This window comes from Chaetodon trifascialis, chromosome 17 (genome assembly GCF_039877785.1).
Source record: "Chaetodon trifascialis isolate fChaTrf1 chromosome 17, fChaTrf1.hap1, whole genome shotgun sequence".
NCBI lineage: Eukaryota > Metazoa > Chordata > Actinopteri > Chaetodontiformes > Chaetodontidae > Chaetodon > Chaetodon trifascialis.
The window spans coordinates 6,267,206-6,282,168 of record NC_092072.1 but is presented as its reverse complement, the minus strand read 5'-3'; the positions used below and the strand labels follow the sequence as shown (position 1 = coordinate 6,282,168).

The 14,963-nt window shown below is 42.7% G+C and overlaps 1 protein-coding gene across 1 annotated transcript; it reads left to right on the top strand.

Annotated features, from left to right (window-relative positions):
- Positions 1 to 491: 491 nt before the first annotated feature.
- LOC139345854 (prolyl endopeptidase-like) lies at positions 492 to 14,515 on the top strand. Its single transcript, XM_070984715.1, has 15 exons — positions 492 to 738; positions 4,441 to 4,515; positions 5,942 to 6,075; positions 6,210 to 6,340; positions 6,432 to 6,641; positions 6,755 to 6,876; positions 7,721 to 7,826; positions 8,368 to 8,559; positions 10,205 to 10,402; positions 10,527 to 10,630; positions 10,873 to 11,009; positions 11,796 to 11,890; positions 11,985 to 12,116; positions 12,783 to 12,939; positions 13,873 to 14,515. The coding sequence occupies exons 1-15, from the start codon at positions 697 to 699 to the stop codon at positions 14,165 to 14,167; spliced, it is 2,130 nt and encodes a 709-aa protein (XP_070840816.1). The 5' UTR covers positions 492 to 696; the 3' UTR covers positions 14,168 to 14,515.
- Positions 14,516 to 14,963: the final 448 nt, after the last annotated feature.

The following is a 14,963-nucleotide window of genomic DNA, read 5'->3' as shown; positions in this document are numbered from 1 at the left end:
AATAATTGCTGCTTTGGTTTTTTCTGTCCGTTTTCTACCGTTGCGCAAATCAGACTGCGCATGCGCATCTGCCTGCACTGATCTCGCGGGAACACGCAGATTCAGTGTGAGTTTTTAAGTGTTTTTGAAACTGAGAAGTACGGTGAAGGTTTTTCAAAAGAGAAGAAAAAACGTGGAAAATCGCTGTTAATCAGATATATAAACGCAGTTCATCGGTGACGACGGAAGGTATGTAACCTCTTACGAACGTAGGAGCCTAAAAATACTTTTCTATAGCATCAAAGACGAAATAATTTTTCGTATGTTTGTCAGTGTGGGAGTTTAGACACTTAGTATGTGACGCACTATGAAGAGTATAAGAAGAGGAACGAGCTCTTATTCAGTCTCTCGAATGTACTTTCTGGCGGGGATGTCGTAAACTGCGCATATTATAAAAATCGAAACTGCGCGCGAACATACGCACTGTGCGTAAGACGTGGCACATCTTGGGTGACGCCATTTCCTGTCTCGAGAACAGACACAGGCGATTCGCACAAACGTTTGAGTGTGCGCGAAAAATGATGCTTTCACTTTCATTTCAAGGCTCCATTGACTGGTTCGAGTGGCTCCTGTCAGAACAATAAATAAGAGAAAAGAACAAAGTAGCGACAAAAAGGCGAGCCAGGGAAACAGAGGGACACATTAGGAAACCCCGCCATGGCGTTTAAGTATCCGGCAGCGAGAAGAGATGAATCTAAGGTCAGTGTCGGAGTCACGCTGAGCGCTTTCTCTGTCTGTCAGTCGGTGAAAATCGCTGGTTCAAGCACACGACCAGAAAAAGTTAGAACCAGGAAGAGACAAGAAAAGCCACGCAGCCAGTGACGGGTGGAGGGTCAGAAAAGAAAATGGCGAACGAAGAAACAAAAACAAAAGTTTGACAGCGGCTGAGAAAGTCATGCAGGGGGAGTTTTGGCTGCATTCGTTTGGCTGAGAAACGTTAGTTTTGTCAGAACACACGAAACGATGCGTTCACGGTGCTCGTCCCGCTGAGAGCTGAGGTGTGTCTCAAGGGTTTAAGTTTTGATACGAGCACTGTTCCTCTGATGGTGAAGATTCCCTGCGGTTGGTGCTCCTTCAACACAACCCCAGCCCCCCAAACACATGCTTTTGATTCGGTACTAAGTAAAAACAAGCTCCTCCCTCCCATTTTTATTCATTCATTCGGCCGTTTAGTCATGTTTTCAGCCGACAAGGTGGTTTAAAGGCTGTTTCATAGCACCAGGAATATAATTCTGAATGCTCAGAATGAGCCTTTAAACGCACCATATGTCACTTCTGTGTGACTGGAATGTAAACTCCTCTTAAGGTGATTAGAATCTGCAAATGAGGTTATGACCTTTCAGTGTGCTCAACGATAACTGCAGTCCTGGCTTTATGCTTTCCATTGTGTTTAAAGCTTGCTCCTGTACCGCTGTGCACGATTCTGCAGCGTTTGCAACTGAGCCACCAGTGCGAGCACAGCACGGCCAAGGAGGCCTCACCTTGATTGCAGGTGCATGAGATGCAGACGCCACAAACTTGCGTTACACAACAAACAGAAAAGTCTAGTAAATCTGATAAATAACATCATTTACCCAGATGTCATTACATTGCAAAGATAATAACCACAGTCTTTCTTCAGTATTTTAAAATAATAAAAATGCACATAGGGTCATTTTCACTATAACATATAGATACTTACAGGTAATTAGTTTCATGGTAATTTGTTCGGCATATAAACCTTTTTTGTATTTTTTTCATTTGATTTTGAAGTACAGAAAAAAATAAGTTCTACATCTGAGCTCAAAATTGAGGAAAAAGTTGATGTGATGTGATGAGGCAGCCCCTTGGCTGTAAATGCATACTGTTACCAACCTGTAAAGACTTTTCTACGTGGACACTGCACATGAAACCAGATAATACAAATAAACTTGATTTGACTTGATTGTTCTCAGAGATTAAGCAACTGATACATCTGTGCACGGTAATGGACGCAATCCAATCGCTGTTTTGCAATATGCTGGTCTTGCGTAGGTTCAGAACTGGGCGAATGTCCTCTGACTTCTTAGGAACCAGAATGTAGGCGTGTGAAAGCACCAGATGTTCCTCCTGACAGATAACTCTGCAGAGAGTTAATTTTGTCCTCTTTTCAGTGTTGGAGATGCACCCATCTGACCTTTCCCTCCTGATACTGACTCCATGTTAAAAGCTGCACATATCTGGTGAAATAAAGCTGCTTTAACATTACTACAGTATATGTTTGAAACATACAATATATAGCCAAAAGTCGGTGGACTGAGAACCATCCCACCTATGTGAGCTTGTTGGACGCTCCATTTTGAAATCATGGACATTATAATGGAGTTTTACTCCCATTTACAGCTATAACAGCCGCCACTCTTCTGGGAAGATGTTCTCCCTGATTTTGGAGCGTGTGAGCATTTGTACTAGGGATGCAAGGCGAATATCAACCGATAGTTACTTGTTGTCTGCCACTGGTGAGCGTCATCTTATTTTCCCAATTGGCTGAGGGCAATCTGAGGCTTGCATTCAGCTGCTCAGCCATGGAAACCCATTGGCTGGCTTCAGCACTCATTGGCCTTGTTGTGTAAGTTTGCTTGGTCTACCACTTTGTAGGTGAGCTGCTGTTGCTCCTGTGTCAAGTCAACACATCTGACTCAACTGGTGGAACAAACCTGTGCATACCCACTTTCACTTGCATTGTGTTGTCTTTCAAATGATGCCAAGCTAAAGTGAAATTTTCAGGGGAAAGATTGCGACAGAAATTTGGCGCAGCTCGTCATCATAATCCAAATGACCTAAGGGTATGTCATTCATCGGTAGAGAAACTCAACCTCCTCCACCACAAGCCAGTAGCAGAGTGGCAGCTGGCAACTCCACGCCTGCCTTCAAAGTGCTAATATACCAACACTGTTAATGATTCTATAGCATGTTAATAGCTAAACCTAATGTTAACACTTCTAAGCCTAAAAAGATGTTCACGTGTCATTTTAGGTGAATAGAAAACAATTACTGGGAACAAGAACCAGAACATCGACTGGGAATGGGTGGACACATTTTTTTGTGTGTCTTAAGAGAACTTGCTCAGTGGTGCATCAAAGTCGGTGTTTCAAAGGCACCGATATCATTGATTGCGGTGTTGACTAACATCAAGCTGTCAAGCAAGTAGGGCTGGGCAAAATGGAAAAAAGCATGATCACAGTATTTTTTTCCGTATTGACTGATGCTGGAAGAAACCAGAGGATTCACTACTTAATTCAGCATATAGCTTATTAACATAAAAAAAATGGGCATCACTGGCATGGTACCTTTCAGGTGAATATTTGTTGTGTTTCACATTCCTGTTTTGGGAGCTGACTGACTAACCTGCACGTCTCTTTCATGAATTTCGGTTTCACTCGTTTTTTTTCCCTCTTTTCCAGAGGTCATCAGTTTCACATCCACTGTCTTCACCGGTAGCTTAAACAGTGTTTTGCAGTAAGAAATGTGCGAATGTGTAGTTTGACTTGCAATCCAGAAACTGCAGACTGGGTTTTGTTTGTTTATTTTTGATGTGCAATAGGCTGATAGATCTGCCCATAACGGGTAGAAACTTTCCAAAGTTCATCATGGTTGTCGACAAATTTTATTACCACCCCGTATCAAGATCATTTTATCACTCAACTCGACTGACAAGCCAAATATTAAAGATGCATTTGACACTTAAACTTGCAGCTGCAACATGTTTTTGAACGTCCATAGTATTGCACAGGGGAATCCTCTCTGTAAAGAAAAACTGGGGTGAAAAAAAAGGTAATTAGTTTCGTGGTAATTTGTTCGACATAAAAAACCCCAACCTTTTTTGTATTTTTTTCATTTGATTTTGAAGTACAGGAAAAAAATATGTTCTTCATCTGAGCTCAATTGAGGAAAAAGCTGATACGGTAATGGACACAATCCAATTGCTGTTTTGCAATATGTGGGTTTCGCGTAGGTTTCATAGTGGGCAAATGTCTTCTGACTTCATGGAAACCAGAACGTAGGCGTGTAAGAAATGTGCGAACATGTACTTTGACTTGCAATCCAGAAACTGCCAACTGGGTTTTGTTTATTTTTGATGTGCGATAGGGTGGTAGATCTACCCATAACGGGTAAAAACTTTCCAAAGTTCATCAGGGTTCTCGACAAATTTTATTACCACCCTGTATCAAGATCATTTTATCACTTGGCTCGACTGACAAGCCAAATATTAAAGACGCATTTGACACTTAACCTTGCAGCTGCAATGTGTTTTTGAACTTCCATAGTGTTGCACAGGAGAATCCTCTCTGTAAAGAAAGTACTAAAGATTAAACATACTTGTCATTCACGTGTGTATGTTCTTGTGTTTCTTTCTGTCTAACGTCTTTTTCTTTGCAACAGGTGGATGAGTACCATGGAAGTAAGATCTCTGATCCCTATGTATGGCTGGAAGACCCTGATGCTGCAGAAACAATGGTATGTCAGGGTTTTTTTGTAATTGCAGTATTTTTACTACACAATCTCTTACCAATAAACAGATATAATAATACCTTGATGTATAAAATAGTTTATTCTTGGATGGTGTCAGGCTGACGTATAATATTAATACTTTCATAAGATGCAATATGCGAGACACACGTACATTAACATTCATTCATCTTACGTGTCACCTCCCAAATCCTACTGCCTGCAAACATAAAACATACATGCAGACTTCACAAAGGTGTCTCACAATGGGCTACTCCCACATCTTGTCAGTGAGCGAGCGATCCAACACTTGATGAATTCTCCAAGTTATTATTAAGTGTTTTGGGCCCTCACAAATGTACTTCTGTACCCCATTGAGCTGATTTATTGTCTTTTTCAGACACGTCTTTTCCATGCTCAAATGAGATCTCATCGGTTCGTTCCAAATCTGTCAGATAGGGCTCTCTGTTTTCAAGTGTTTTACAGGGGAGGAAAACATAATATGCTATTCCTTGGGAAAAACACACAGCTGAATTGTTTTACAAGTAATAGATGGATTTCATTCCACACTTTGTTCACTTTTGTACAAAACTAGAAGGAGTGCACGAGGGAGGCGACACTTCATACGCCGATCAGGAATCTGGATTAAACTTAAACATATTAACTCTAGTCTATTCTTGCCATCAATTTGTATTGTATTACTTGTAGATTTTCATTTGTGTCAATGCTGTTAGAGAGATATGTGTAAGAATTGCCTCTGTTTTCTGTTGGCTTCCACTTATCGTACAACTTTTGCAGTGAGTAATGTTTACATTGTTTTCCTTTTCCTTCCAAATCACTTTGTAAATATAAATATCGAGCAAACCAGTTATTTTTAGCTGTAAATATCTAAAAAAAAATAATATGAATTTGGAAATAATTTAACCTTGTTATGAATAATTACATCTGATAAATGTTTAATTCCCCTTCTGCTGCTTTTGTTGCTCTGCCAGTCTTGCTATTTGTTGTTGGTCTTTTTGTATATTTGTTGCATTACTTTTACTACATTACTACTTTTATTTTTGGCTGATGTTGCTTCTCCCATCCTGCTGCATGTGTGCGCTACTTTTGTTGTTGCTGTACTACCTGATGCTGCTATTTGTTGGCCACTTGCCCGTGGTTGTGTTTTATGCTACTGTCTTTTATGTAATGTACTTTGTCCCCTTCTCCTCAAAGGCTCTTGCCTTTTGCCAGGCCACCATTGTAAATAAGAATGTGTCCTTAATGACTCGCCTGGTTAAATAAAGGTTAAATAAAAAATACAAATAAAAGTTGAGCTCCATATTTGGGGGGTTTATTGAAAGACACAATAGCAGGTGTGGACCTGTTGCAGACAGCTGAAGCTGTTTCTTTACTCCAAATTTCACCCCCCCCCCCCCCTCCTTTTCTTTGTCAGGCCTTTGTTGAGGAGCAGAACAAGCTGACCATGCCGTACCTGGAGCAGTGCGCTGTCCAGGCTCAGTTCCACCAGCGTCTCACTGAGCTCTACGACTATCCCAAATACAGCTGCCCTTACAAAAGAGGGAAGAGGTACTCGCTGAAATTTGAAGATAGTCCCTCTCATAAGCGTAGCTGTTTTTCAGCCTGTGCAGTGCCTGTGAACTGCAGGTTTGAGATTAAAGAAAAATGCTGGTTGTTACCCTATTTCCTGTTTTTATTTCCAGGTATTTCTACTTTCACAACGAAGGGCTTCAGAACCAGGATGTGCTGTATGTGCAGGACTCTCTGGATGGACCGTCCACCGTATTCTTTGACCCGAATAAACTCTCTGAAGATGGCACTGTGGCACTGAAGAGTGAGCCAAACTGCAGAGCACATAGACTGTTATATAAAAAGATTTACACTCTTGAATCCCCCTTCTTTGCTTTGTCCCTCTCTCTATCCAGTGGGCCGTCTGTCAGAGGAGTGTGAATATTTCGCTTATGGTTTGAGCAGCAGTGGTTCGGACTGGGTGACAGTGCATTTCATGAAGGCTGATGACCTCACCAAACTGCCTGATGTGCTGGAGAGGGTTAAATTCAGCTGCTTGGCCTGGACTCATGATGCCAAGGGCGTCTTTTATAACTGCTACCCACGGCAGGAAGGCAAAACCGATGGTTAGGAAGAGTCACCACGCACACAAAGAAACGACAGCTGTAATCAAAACCATTCATTGTGCAAAGACTGTATGAATGTATTGAAAACTAAACCCGTCTGTATTTCATTAAAGGCACGGAGACCACCAGCAACATCAACCAGAAGCTGTACTTCCACGTCATCGGCACCAAGCAGTCAGAGGACATCCTGGTTGCAGAGTTCCCTGAACATCCGAAGTGGCACAGTTCAGTAACTGTAAGTTCATAGTAATCTTCAGTCATTAGTGATTCAGGTCATCGTCATACCATTTCTATACAGTTAGCCTAAAACACCCATCTTAGTATTTCTATTTAGGAAACCTATATGTGTATTTATACTCATAGTTAGGTTATATATCTTTATATTTTTGCCATTTACTGTATCATTTCAAGCCATTTTGAAACCAACATATCACCCACATGTACTTGCTGAGCACTGAAACCTGAGCGATTAGCATGTCTCCTGGCCAGTTTGAAGCTTTCTGTTAATTATCATTGTGGTTTGGACTAAATATTTTGGTGGAGTGTCATAGATTGGATCTTTGCCAACGTACCAAGACCATTTTTGTTTGAGTGTTATCCATCGGCAGATTGCTGTGAGGTTTCATCCGTGAGTTTCCTCAATCTTGTAATTGTTTGTTTGTTGTTGCCGTCGATTGTATCTGCTGTTATGAGTCTTAGTTTTCCAACCGTCTATGGTGTGAGTACAAACTTAAACGTGGCAGTGCTGCACGTGGACGGGCGCATTAGAGCTTAATTTAATATTCTGATTTGCATATCAACAAGAACTCATCTTAGAAATTGTGTCGTCACTTGTGTGTACTTTCTCACCCAATGTAGGAAGAAAATATTAAGTTGTGAAATGCAAACTGTACTGCAAACTTTCTCTAATACTCTTTGGTATTTTGAAAGTATTGATGACCTGGCTGCTTGGTGCGCCATGTCCAATAGGAGCTGTGAGCAATTTGTTAGAGCAAAGACTCTATTCACATACTCGCGTGCCTTTCTCTCCTTCTTTCTTTGCCTTCTTCCTACCTCTCTTAATTCTTTCCTCCTCCCAGATATCGGATGATGGCAGATATGCTGTTCTGTCCATCACTGAAGGCTGTGAGCCTGTCAACCAGCTGTGGTACTGTGACCTTCAGCAGCTCCCCGATGGCATCACAGGTCTGTGTCGTCCACACATGCAGTCTGTCCCTGAGATGTTCAGGAACATTTCCTGCATGGGCCTGTTTGTGAATGCGAGCAGGGATTGATATTTAGGGAAATCTGTACCACCAGTTTCCCACCTCAAGACCTGACATTACAGGGAAATGAGGGTTCTGCGCTGCATTCACTGTCCCCCATCAGCTTTTCTAGAGGTTAGACTTTCAATAGATAACATCTGCCTGAATTACAGTAGTTGCTGACAATGCCAGTGAGTCAACGGTTATTTCATCAGACGCTGCGATGTCAGAATTCACTTTGCAGCCGGTTTTCTCTTCGAAAATCTTCCCACACACATAGGAAATTTTACACTTTCTAGCTCCAGCCTATTGCGAAAGTGTTATTGGTCTTCACAGGCCTCCATGATTCAGGTCAGAGAAGGGCTGTGTTTTTTCCTCTGCCAGACATTAAATTAAGTGCATCTCTCACTGGTCAATAATGAATGAATGAAAGTCACATAATGCATCTTTAATGACTGAGTTTTTGTCATTTTCTCCTCCAGGCCTGCTGCCGTGGGTCAAACTTGTGGACAACTTTGACGCCCAGTACTCGTATATCACCAATGAGGGAACCGTATTCACGTTCCGCTCCAACCTGGATGCCCCTCGGTACTGTGTCCTCAACATAGACATCCAGAAACCAGACCGGCAGCACTGGACTTCTCTCATTCCTCAGCACGACAAGGATGTCCTGGGTGAGACCGAATGGAAATGTCAATAGAAGACGAGTCAGCTATGTCGTCTACCTTTGTAGTATCAGTTCTCTACAGAAGAAATGTGATACGTCTGAAAGATCTTGCAGCAGTTTGTAAAACAGACCTGTGGGCTTCTGTTCGAGCCTGTGAAAACTCCACTGAGCGTTAGAAGTACGTAAAGGGCTTATACGTGGAATCACAGTTCCACAATTCAGCCCAGAGAGTCTTACAAAACAATTTTTCGCAGAATATCTGTCCAAATGTTTCGATCACTGTCCCACCGCAGCAAGGGGGAAGTTGTGTGTCCGTGGTCGAAGACTTCGTCAGAGGGAAGTCTGCTCAAAAAGTGAAACTTCGCCCATAAGCACTTCAACATGACTTTTTTTTAGTCATGAGTCATTCAAATGACGGTAACTCTGCTTAGAGATTTCTTAAACATATATACATGTCTTCTGTGTGCAAAACACAGAAATAAACAGATACTGGAATGAAAGAAACATGGAAAAAAATATTTGATGATTGGGCAACATTTTATTTCTGATCGTGTGGGCGTCCATGCTGGATCGACAGCGTAATGAAACACAGCTGTAAACCTATGAAACGTGTCCTCATAGGAGAAGTTGTAAGTGCTGACAAATATTGTCCTTTAGTGTGAACTTAAAATGTCCTCAGAGCTGCATAGAACTGCATGATAGTGTGTTATAAGCCATTCATTGTCTGTATGCTGCCAATGATGGTAATACTGCTTTATCACTCCAAGTTCATTATCTTAAGCTTTCTCCGATTTTACTGTTTGAGGCAAGTTTTTACAATATTTTAAGACTAGTTTTTTCACTTCGTGATGTTTTCACATTATGCATTTCCCATCCAGGTGGAGTATTATACACGGTCATTGAAAGCATGCAGTCCACAGCGAGGAGTCTGATTATATCATGTTATTCCATTGCTTTTAAAGCCACTTCTGTGTTCACCAGCTTATTTAACAATACAGCACTTATGCAGCTGGTACACTGAGAGCACTGTCAGTAATACGTTCAATATCCATTCTTCACACCATAAGTTGGTCCTTGTAATGACGGTGGTGGTTGTGGGCGTCAGGCTGTTGAGCATAATGTCATTGATATGCAGTAAAAAGCCTGTGATCAGCTCACTCTGTATTGTCTTTGTCAGCGAGGACACTCAAAGGTAAAATGCCACTCATGGAAGAGAAGTTACTGTGTGTAATAAACAGTAACCAGGAGAAGGCAGCCTCTGGCGCCTGCTGAGCAGTCTACATCTATCACACTTATAGTGTATTAGACTGCCCCCTGCTGGCTGCCGATGAGACATCATCATGTTACAGTGAATCCATCCGTGGCCCACACTTGTATTAACTGTACAGTAACATCTCAGGTAACCTCACTAATCAGTGCAGTCATGTTCAGTCCATAGTCTCTACATCTGGCTGCACCCCAGGATCATGAGACGACTCCTTCTTATCAAGATAAATGAGGAGGATTGGCAGAGAGGAGGTTTTTGGCAGAAACAAGAGAAAGGAAAACTAATGACACGCATGCTGTTTCCTTTGGCAACAGTGTTTTTAATAACACCAGCTCCACCCTGTCATGTTCACTGTCTCTAACTTCCTCTTTATTTATGTCTGCAGGCTTTGTCGCCTGTGTGAACCAGCACCACCTGCTGGTCAACTACCTCCATGACGTGAAGGACATCCTGCAGGTGTACGAGTTGTCCACAGGCCAGCTGGTCAGGGACCTGCCGCTGGATGTCGGCACAGTGGGTGGAGTGAGCTGCAAGAAGAAACACTCCGACTTCTTCTACAAGTTCACGTCCTTCACTACACCAGGTCATACATTTTTTCCTCTGCTGTCTCATAATAGTAAAATAAATGCCATAAAAGCTAAATGCTATAAAATCTCACTACACACAGTATCCTCACACTCACATGACCTTTGCTCTGTGGTGCACAGGCATCATCTACCACTGTGATTTGGGCGAGTCGAAACCCGAGCCCAGAGTGTTCAGGGAGGTGGAGGTGAAAGGCATCAAGCAAGAGGACTATCAGACCAGCCAGGTGACCGCACGTCTCCACCATGACTCTTTCTCATCTTCCTCTTTATTCTTCTTCCTGCTGTCTTATCACATCTACTGGCTACATATCTTAAAACAGATTTCCCAGAATGCTCAGCAGGAAATGGTGTGTGAGCAGCTCAGTTTAGACTTATTAAAAACTCATTTATGTGAAAGCTGCGCCATTTAATAACATAAGACCTGCTGAAAGACTGATTTCATCCATCTTCTCTCACACTTTTGCAGGTGTTTTATCCCAGTAAAGATGGAACCAAGATCCCCATGTTCTTAGTTCACGCCAAGGGCCTGAAGAAGGACGGGACTCATCCGGTCTTCCTTTATGGCTACGGAGGCTTTGAGGCCTCCATACAACCTTACTACAAGTAAGTACAGGACCACTCTGCTCTTTGTTGCACAAAGCCAAGCAGACACAGATGATTTCCAAAAATGTCCAAAGAGTCGGAGTAATGGAATAAAGGATGTGCCGGCTTTCTACAAAGCATAAACGAGCTGCCGTGTTTGTCCTGCAGAACCATCCTCTGCTCTTAAACTGATCGTCTCCGCTCGCTTTTCACTGCCATGCACTGTACGATGTATCCAGCAGTCATGATATCATGAAAATGCAAATGATTCAGGAATCAGACGTCGTTTTAGAAACATACAGGCGAGGTCCTGGAGGACTGGGAAGGAGATTTCTGATTGGCTGGCACATGAGGGTGAGCTGATTGCTGCTTGTTGTCGCTGTTTCCAACACGCCAGCAATTCTCAGATACTTCAAAACAGAGATCACAAACACCAGAGTCTGATTTCTCTTGAGTAGGTGCAAATACATACATCAGTGGTGCTTGAGAAACACTGTGTGCATACTCAGTGCCTGGAAGAAGAAGAGGTCACTGTTGTTTTTCATGCCCACACAGGAGGCACAGCTGTACCACTGCAGTTTAAAAGCCTCCACGAATCATCGCACGAATCATGTAATTTAAAGGCAGAAAGCATCAACAAAAATGTAATCTCAAATAAATACGATGCATAAAAGCGACCTTAAATGAGTCTTTTCGAAGGTTTGTCATAACTGTGTCTACATAAGCAACATTTACCATTTCTAATCCAAAAGCATCCGTTTGCTGTTTGTACTCATGTGGCTTCATTTCCTGTCTGTCCTCTGTCAGTGTTGCCTACCTGCTGTTTGTGAGACACCTGGGAGGAGTCCTGGCAGTGGCCAACATCAGAGGGGGCGGAGAGTACGGCCTCACCTGGCACAAAGGTGCACCCGTCTGCGTTAGAAAACACTACATTGTAAGTTTGCTGTCGTCTTAATTCTGCGCTCACACAGTTTCTGCTTTGCCGTGTCTTTGCAGCTGGTTCGTTAGGAAACAAGCAGAATTGCTTTGACGACTTCCAGTGTGCGGCAGAGTATCTCATCCAGGAGAAGTACACCACGCCCAGTCGCATCGCTGTCAACGGCGCCTCGAACGGAGGGCTGCTAGTGGGTAAGCGCAGGGTCCACTCTGCGTGTGTGTGTATTTTAGTGTGAGGACATAGAAACCAGAGAAAGTGGAGGTTTTTTAAAGTTATACCCTGGAAGCTGTAAAGCATCAGTCCATGACGTGATGCATTGAGGAGCTGTAACTAAAAGTGGGGAAACCTGCTCTTTATTTTTAAAGCAGAGATCTGGTGATGGAGCTTTACCTCGATGTCCTCCCCGGTTTAGCGGAGCAGCTCCCACTTGATATGCGATTTAAGCATTAAGGCTGCTGACTAACAACACGGGGCATTGTGTTGTTCTTGCAGCTTTTCAAAGCCACCACTGAGCCAGCTGAGCTCACTGATCCATCTCTGGTCTCAGCTGGACTCATCACCATGTTTTGTGTTTTTTTACCGCATCTCTGGCATAATTGCGAATGTCAAATTCATCTAAGAGTAGTTAGCTGCTTAGCTTCAATTAATTTATCTATTAAACAGCACATTAAACAGTGATTAGTCACATCATTTACCCAAGGCTGGCTGCCATATGGCGTCACACAAACCCAACTAATGCCTTCTTCCCTGGTGTGTAAAAGGCTGTTTAGGAGTGATTGTGTCCTGTGAAGTAAAGGGGCCGCATGTGTGTGTTACAGTGTGTGTATTTCTAACACACATTTTGAATATGCACACAGGGGCTTGCGTGAACCAGCGTCCAGACCTGTTCGGCTGTGCTGTGGCAGAGGTGGGGGTGATGGATATGCTGAAGTTCCACAAATTCACCATCGGCCACGCCTGGACCACCGACTACGGCTGTTCAGACGACCCGGAGCAGTTCAAGTGGCTCATCAAGTACGAAACACACACGCGCACACACGCGACAAATCACTGCGCTGTAGCGTGAGAAATCGTCATGCTTACTGTATGATCACATCCTCGTGTCTCTCTGCCGTCGTGACTGATCAGACCAAGCTGGTCTTAATATGGACAATTGATCGCGTTTTCTTTTCAGTTACAGTTTTGACGTCCAGCGATCGTGAAAACAAGATAGTCAAGATAAAACCACAAAATTCCTTTTTGCGACAATGTTCTCGTTTAATATATAAAACCTCGTTTTCATTTTGTGTGTGTGACTGTTGAAAAATACAAATTAAAGAAAAAACTCTCCAAAAAACTGCAAGCTAATATTAAAATAGTGCTCAGGATTCAGGGACGAGAGCTGTGTTGTCGTGCGGTTCATGCAGGTTCCTGTGCAGAGCTCCAGCTCGCCTGAGGTTCACCTTTCCTTCAGGTTACCGTCTCTCCATCCGCCGTCGTGTCTAGATTTAGCATTTCAACACATTTCTTTACCTTTTCTGCTTTGACTGAAGCTTACATTAGCAGAGACAGCTGTTTTGATGGATTTTATTCTGGTCCCACATGTGACCTTGTCCTCCTGCTGGATTGTTTGGAGGCTGTCTCTGTTTGTAGTCTTCGTGGTGTGTTGTCCGTCGTGTTCAGTCAGTTGTTCAGTATTTTCTTCTCTCTGAATCACAGGACTGTAAGAATCTGTGCATGTTGGTGTAAATCGTTATTACGTGTCAGCTGTTTAGTCTTTGTTGGTTTCAGTAATCTTGTGGTCTGTTCTCAGCTTTACACTCGCCCACATGTGCCAAAAAATACCAGCAGAGCAAATGAATCACACGTTTAAAGTTGATGAATCACCCCCATATTCACTCCCTCTCTCTGATACAGAGAGTTCCCTCACATTTTGCTTCCAACCGGTCTTTCTCACCTTCTCTCCAGGTATTCTCCTCTTCATAATCTGCCTCCGCCACCTTACTCTGGCCCCCCGTTCCCTGCTGTCCTGCTTCTGACAGCCGATCACGATGATCGTGTGGTGCCTCTCCACACCCTGAAGTATTGTGCTGCCTTGCAGCACGGCGTGGGCAGCAGCTCGGTGCAGCGTCAGCCTCTGATGGTCCGAGTGGACACGCGTAGCGGGCACGGTGCAGGTAAACCCACCGCCAAGGCCATCTTAGAAGACACGCACATCTTTTCCTTCATTGCCGAGACACTTGGGCTCAGCTGGAAGGAATGAGCAGACCAGGAGGGGAGGATTTTTTAAGGGATGAATAATTTCTTTTTATTTCATGAAATTTAAAGCAAACAGTTAAAGACGAGTGTACGAAAAATGTGGGATGAATAAATGTCATAAGAAAAATAACTAACAACTACAATAAATACAATACAAAGAACTTTATTAACACCACTCGGGCCAATTTATGTGAAACATGTGAGATGCTCATAATGCCTGAAGCAACTCTTGACTGTAGATTATTTTAACCAATCAAATGCACATAAAGTTAATGTATTTGTGTTGAATGCATACTGTAAGTTTTGGAACTGAATTTGAACTTTTTAAAATAAAATCTCTGTTTGTACTTTGATTTCTGTCTAATACGTTATAATCCACAGTGTCCCAAATCTAAAGCAGATTTAAAATAGAACTGAGACGTTCAGCTCTGATGACAGAAGAAGTATTTCAGTGACTAAAAGTGGCAAAACGCATCGTAAAAATGATCCATTAAAGGACTGTAATCAAGAAACACAAAGAAAACATGCTTTTCAAAAAGATTCAAAAGGCAAAACTTTATTGCTGATGGATTCACATACAGGCGATGTTTTATTGTTGCAGTTGGTTGAGGTGAGCTCACTACAGCATCTCTTAAGGAAGGAAAAACACGACATTTTGGGAAAAACACTCTGAGAAAAACTGTTAAGATCACTCAAAGCAAATATGAATCTACAGCCAATAAGTGATTAACTTAGCATAAAGACTGGAAACTGTCCAACATCTGCCTGACAGCACCTCTAAAGCTCACTAATCATCACGT